Genomic DNA, 6,571 nt, shown 5'->3' on the forward strand with positions numbered 1-6,571 from the left:
GATCCAGCACTTGTCTTTCAGATGCCCCTTCTTCTTGCAGTGGTCACAGGTCAAAGACTTCCTATCCTCTTGCTTGTAAGCAGCTTTGTTGGCTATTACTTCCTCAGCCTTGTGAGCCATGCTCAAGTCTCCCTTGCTTCCAAATAGGCTCACAGACCCTTCTTCCTTCTGGATTTGAGCACAAACATCATCTAGATCAGGGAGCTTATCTGCCCTTAAGATGTGCTTGATAAGACCTCCATAGGATGAGTTGAGAGTGAGCAGCATTCCAAAGACTTTATCTTCCTCATGCCTGGCTAGAAGAATGTCAGGATCCACAGTGTATGGTCTCAGTAGCTCCAGCTCTGCCCAAAGAGATCTAAACTTGCCAAAGTGAGGTTGAAACTCCATATCTCCTTGACTGAGACCCCCATTTATCTTCATCAGCTACCACCATCTCCTTTCCATCTTCTCCTTGGACAGTTTGTTTTGGAGCTGCTGCTGTTGTAGCATACTTCCATAAACCTTTTCCTCCACCATCCTGGCCCAGAAGAGATAATTAATCCCTTTCAAGGTCACAGGAATGTTGAGATGTTTGTTGTTACTGTTTTCTTCCATATTTCTTTCAAATCACCAAGAACAAGAGAGAGAAATTTTAAAAGATGAATTGAAACAAGAGTAGAGTGTTTGCAGAAGTTGAAATAGGTTTCAAGAGCTTTGTTGCTCTGATACCATGAAGAAATGTATGAAATTAGAGAGTTGTTTTGGTGAGAATTAAGTTTAGATTGATGAGATTAATTAGAAGTATCCATGAGGGAAAGAGAGAGTTTGAGATTGAGAGAGAGTAAAGAGGAATTGTATTTCCTTAATCTTCTTAAGTGTTCACAGAAGGCTATTTATAGCCTCACAATACATACAAAAGATTTAGGAAGATAAAGAGATAAGGTTCCAACAGCTATATTTCCAACAGCTATATTTTGAATTTTGAACCTCTTTTGGACTGTAGTGAACAGTGCCGCGAATCCCTACAGCATCAAAGTGCATAACGTAAGTTTCTCAAAATGCTCACTTTGGTGCTGTAGGAAATATGTTATCTTCAGCAACTGATCTTTTGTCTACAACGTCAAAGTGATCAATGTAGTTTTCTCAAGGTCCTCACTTCAAAGCTGTAAGCCAACTTGATCTCTTCATCTTCATTCTTTATTTCTGTTTTCATGTCAACAATTACTTGCTCTAAATACCATGTCATCATCTCATGGTCTTACATGGGAACCTTCTACTGGGGACAATACCAAAGGAGATTGGGAACCTTTTCATCAAACTCACGGCCTTTTAAAAAAAATAAGAAGGCAGTTTTGTTTTGCATTTGCAGAAACCTTCAGTCCAATGGTTTAACAGGAAAGCTACCTCCAGAGCTTGGTAACTTGAAGTACCTTAAAGAACTTCATATCGACCGGAATAGGCTTCAAGGAAGTCTTCTTGCTGCTAGCTATCCCTCAAAAGTGTAAGTTTGGCAAAAGAAAGATAGAAACAATTGGAAATGTTTAATGGATTCAAGTGCAAATAATGGCAGCGGTTTGTGCAAGTCTTCTCTGCTGAAAGTAGCTGACTTTTCATACAACTTCTTTGTGGGGAAAATTCCCAAGTGTTTGGAGCACCTTCCAAGGTGCTCGTCTTTTTTAAAGTTCTAGTAATCGAGAGTTTTTATTTGCAATGTTCACTAGGACGAGCTTTCAAGGGAACTGCATGCAAAACAAGGATCTTAAGCACAGACCTTCTTCTTCTTCCCAGTGCGGTGCGTAAAGATATATATAGATTTTTATTTTTCAGTGAGTCTCGGTTTACTAAATGTAATCCTTGTGGCAGCTCATGAAAGCCCGACCTCCCTCCCTAAGCACCATTCAGCTGAAATTGTGGCTAAGCATCATAGACCTAAGTGGCTTCTTGCGCTTGAGATAGTCACAGGACCAATGTTTCTCTGATGCAGCTGGTTGATTTCGAGTGCTGGAAGACTATTCTTGCGAGATCAGAAAAGAATTTGAGAAATATTAATAGCCAAGGTGCGGTATGCAATGGAGAGTCGGTTTCTCGTTGTATCTGGTAATATCTATGCGTTTGGTGTTCTTTTGCTGGAGATTGTGAGTGGTAGACCTCCTTTCTGCAAAGACAGAGGCTTCTTAACTGAATGGGTAAGAAGAAAGCTTCAAACTTTGTTACTTGCAACCAACCAAATGGGTTTGACTTTTTTTGGTGGGTCCGGAGCTGAAACATTTTAACCAAGAAGAGCTTGAGACTGTATGCGAGGCGGCGAGGCAATGCTTGGACAGGGATCCGAACAACAACAGCAACAATAACAAGAAGCCATCAGTGGAAGAGCTATGTGAGATGTTGGAGTGTGAAATCAGTTTGTCGATATCTGCAGAGCTTCGATCATCTTCTTTGGCTTGGGCTGAGCTCGCGCTTGACTCGTGATGAGGGGAAGATAAAATACTATCTGGAAACCAAAACAACCCCCAACCTCTGTAAATCAGTCGACTCGTTTACAAACATTTGATATTGTTTTTTTTCTTTTTTCTTTTCCAATTTCTCTGATCTTAGAGGAGTGTGTTTTTTGATCAAAAAAAAAAAGAAAAAGAGGAGTGTGTTTGAGTGCTTACGTGTTGCTTTTGTTCTTGATTAGTTTTTTTTTTGGGGTGTTTTACATTGTGTATGTAAAGGGAGAGAGACATATAGAGTTTGTAAAAAATACTTCATCCGTTTCAAAAAAAAAATACATATTTTAGATTTTTTACACATTAAGAAAACGCATTAAAACTTTATTGTAAATGCATTGTTTTATATGTTAATAACAATTTTTCATAATTTTTAGCCAATATAAATCCAATAAACACCATTAACTTTTTTGAAATTTACAATTTTTCATTAAATAATACATTGAAAAAGTAAAAAAAAATATCTTTTTGAAACAATTTTTTTTTACAATGTGGATCTTTATGAAACAGAGAGAGTATTAAATTTGGAATTTCTATGAGAGGTTGAATAATGTGTAGTGAAGTATTTTTGGAGCTTTGATCAGGGGCGGAGGCATAGAGGTAGTGGTAGGGTCAACTAACCACACTAAAATTGGACAAAACAATTTAGCTTATTTTTTTCTAAAATTATTATAAAATTTAGTTAAAATTTGACATTTGACTCCATTAATTTATGTTTAAATTCACATTTTCCTCCATTAATTTGTAAAAAAAATTGTTTCTTAAAAGCAAACATAATAGGTTTCAATGAAAAAATTGCAAACGTTGATTCTTACGAACAAATGTAAAATAACCATGCTTTTCATCAAAATTGCAAACTTATTTGATTTGCGTTTTAAAGCCTGAATTTATTTTCTTGTTAAAAGTTGATTAAAAAATATTTATTAATTGTAAGATTATGTTTTTAAAGTAAATTAATAACCAACTTACATATAATTGTATGGAATGTATTTTTTTAAAAGAAATATACATAATTTGTTACATTTAAGCTCATAAAAAACTAATAATTTGTAAAATTTAACTTGCATAGGGTAAAAATATGGGTTATTGATATTTAAAATTAAATTTATAATGGGATATTGTTATTACTCAAAGTATGTAAAATATATGACACATAATTTACTATATGATCAACCTGTTTTTTACAAATAAATAAAAAAAAATAAATAAAGAAAAATAGAAATGACCTTCTCCATAATATTAGTAACTTTAACGGTTTTATGAATCGTAAATATACAATCAAAAATATACTGTGTAGATTTTGATGCATAATATCTTAAAATAACTATGTTAAATTAACTGCTTAGATTTTGTATATGTGTTTCAATTCGATGTAACCTATTTGTTTCTGTTTCGCCGGATCCTCGGAATGTACTCTCCAATTGCCCAAGTTTTTTGAGTTGTTCTAATACATTATTATTAAATAATGTTTATATTTTTTGTTCGGTATAACTAAAGCTATTAGAATTTTGGAAAGCTAAATCTTTTTATTGATTTGGAAAATAATAGATTCTTAAACAGATTATGTATTGTGCAATATATAGTTGAGATACGATTGTGATAAAATCAGCAGACTGAAATGGGTGGTGAAGTTTCCAAGTTATGTACATTCTGTTTCTGTTGCGTTTCGGAGCGGCCAGAAGAATCCAATCGGTAAAACTTATAGCTTTGATCTACAAAGGGAAACTTGATAACCACAGACGTATTGCTGTCAAAAGGTTTAACAGGAAAGCTTGGCCTGATTCTCGTCAGTTTCTGGTAATTTGCTTCTTTTTTTTTTTTTAAAAAGAAAAAAAAAAGCAATATATGTTGTTGAATATTTTAGGTGTTTTTTTCTTTTCTTTCCAATAGGAGGAAGCTAAAGCTGTTGGTCAGTTAAGGAACTATAGGATGGCAAATCTGCTTGGATGTTGCTATGAAGGTGAAGAGAGACTTCTTGTTGCTGAGTTTATGCCCAACGAGACTTTGGCTAAGCATCTTTTCCACTGTAAGATAATGACCAGCTCTCTTCTCTGGTTACTTCAAAGCTTGTGTAAGACGCAAACTGTTGATATATGTTTCAGGGGAGTCACAACCGATGAAGTGGGCTATGCGACTAAGAGTAGCTTTACATATAGCTCAAGCTTTGGAGTACTGTATATATGCTTAAACACTTGCGAATCAGTGCGTGTGTGTGTGTTTCCTCAGGTCGTGTGACACCAGAAAGTGTGATGTACAGTTATGGAACTCTGTTGCTTGATCTTCTTAGTGGAAAACACATTCCTCCAAGCCATGTAAGCTTTAAGATACTAAATCATTCACTCTCTACCAAATCATTTCCGGAGAAAAGTGTATCTTTGTAAGTAAAACTTTACTTGTACTGTGTATTCGTAGGCGCTGGACCTCATACGGGACAGGAACATTCAAATGTTGATCGATTCATGCTTGGAGGGTCAATTTTCAAGTGATGCTTGCAGTATGAGCCTCGTGAACGGCCTAACCCAAAATCTCTAGTCACTGCAATGATTCCTCTGCAGAAGGATCTTGAGGTATGTATGTTTTTACAACCACCCACCCTTCTTTTGTCTTTCTCAAGCTCTTGTATTCTTTTGGCTGATACGTTTTGTGCATACCAAGCAGTGCCACAACAACGCCTCTTTCACCACTTGGAGAAGCATGCCTAAGAACTGATCTAACTGCCATCCATGAGATTATTGAGAAACTTGGATATAAAGATGATGAGGGAGCAGCCACAGAGGTTACTTTCTTTAATCATTCTCGTAATTGTCTCTCATTGCAAGTCCATGGTACCTTGGTTACATTCTTTGATTCTTATTGTAATGTGATCACCTTTTGGGCTTGTTTGTTGCTTTGTTTTTCTGCAAAATTTGCAGCTATCTTTCCAGATGTGGACCAACCAGATGCAGGATTCACTCAACTTCAAGAAAAAGGGTGATGTTGCTTTCCGGCATAAAGACTTTGCAAATGCTATTCTCAGGTGAGTGTTTGAGGTTTTCAGATAAAAGTTAGTGAGTAAATCACAGACACTAGTCCTATCACAGTTTCGGATCATAAATTTTTATTTTTATTTTTTTTTGTTATTGACAGTTTATCGAGGGTGGGACAATGGTTTCACCAACTGTTTATGCAAGGAGAAGTCTGTGTCACCTGATGAATGATATGCCCCAAGAGGCATTGAATGATGCAGTGCAATCCCAAGTGATATCTACTGCTTGGCATATCACATCTTATCTTCAAGCTGTATCTCTTTCAGCTCTAGGACAAGAGAACGAAGGTCATGCTGCTCTTAAAGACGGATCAATGCTGGAAAGCAAAAGAAACGCTCTATGATGATGGTAACAAAAGCACCAAGAGGAAAGCAAAAGAGCAAACAGAGGGATTGTTTATCTTCTGACATTGACCCAAACACCCCCCATAGGCTTTGCAGCATAAGATCAAAACCCACCATCACCTTCATAAGTAGATAGGAGCTATCACACAGCTCTGTGTGCATCCTCATCATTATCATCACTGGTTCTTCTTCCTTTCTTTTTTTCTTCTAAATACTGGATGATGCATTCATTTGGTTTTGTACGGCAAATTGGACTCTTGTTGTGTGTTTCGGTTACTGGCATATGATCATTTCCTTATTATACAGAAGATAAAGTTGCATACTTTAAATCTTTGATGGGGATTGGGAATATGTGTGATTGCGGATTTGCTTTGATGGGTTCCATTATTTGTAATCGGTGTTTTATGTATAGAGAGCACTTTGTATTTTGACTTGATGATCTTTTGAATTTTGCATATCAGAAATGTTATTGTTTCCCATCTGTGCTTGACTTTTTCTTCTTCGGATCTCAATATCCCATACATACCCACAAACACAAGCATTTACTTCATAGTTACCGTAAGAAGCTAAATAGTGTTTATGCTAAGTAGTTGGTGGAATTTGAAATAAAACTAGAAAGGGCCCTGTTGAGAATCAAGATCCCTTTGGTCGCCATTGATAAGCTTCAAGAACCACTAGCTTGAGCTTGAAACAGAACACACTCATGTAACCCGGTTCACCATGTTAATAA

At 36.2% G+C, this 6,571-nt stretch overlaps 2 protein-coding genes across 2 annotated transcripts; both read left to right on the forward strand.

The window, feature by feature from the left end:
• The first annotated feature begins 1,328 nt into the window (after nt 1–1,328).
• Nucleotides 1,329–6,315, forward strand: LOC103848793 (serine/threonine-protein kinase BSK7). Its single transcript, XM_018655951.2, is given in 8 exon segments — nt 1,329–1,483; nt 1,538–1,645; nt 1,704–4,268; nt 4,362–4,497; nt 4,574–4,649; nt 4,651–4,783; nt 4,884–4,953; nt 4,956–6,315. Coding segments are annotated over 6 exon segments (789 nt in total). The 5' UTR covers nt 1,329–1,483; nt 1,538–1,645; nt 1,704–4,112; the 3' UTR covers nt 5,174–6,315.
• LOC117126887 (serine/threonine-protein kinase BSK7) lies at nt 5,225–5,840 on the forward strand. The gene is made up of 3 exons (XM_033276117.1): nt 5,225–5,296; nt 5,384–5,487; nt 5,642–5,840. Exons 1-3 carry the CDS (start codon nt 5,225–5,227, stop codon nt 5,838–5,840), a joined length of 375 nt encoding a protein of 124 aa, XP_033132008.1.
• Nucleotides 6,316–6,571: the final 256 nt, after the last annotated feature.

This window comes from Brassica rapa, chromosome A01 (assembly GCF_000309985.2).
Source record: "Brassica rapa cultivar Chiifu-401-42 chromosome A01, CAAS_Brap_v3.01, whole genome shotgun sequence".
Lineage (NCBI taxonomy): Eukaryota > Viridiplantae > Streptophyta > Magnoliopsida > Brassicales > Brassicaceae > Brassica > Brassica rapa.

Coding starts and splice junctions, on each gene's coding strand:
- LOC117126887 (XM_033276117.1), top strand. CDS start 5,225: ATGATGAGGGAGCAGCCACAGAGGTTACTTTCTTTAATCATTCTCGTA. Junction 5,297..5,383: donor TCTCTCATTGCAAGTCCATG/GTACCTTGGTTA, acceptor CAAAATTTGCAG/CTATCTTTCCAGATGTGGAC. Junction 5,488..5,641: donor TTTGCAAATGCTATTCTCAG/GTGAGTGTTTGA, acceptor TGTTTATGCAAG/GAGAAGTCTGTGTCACCTGA.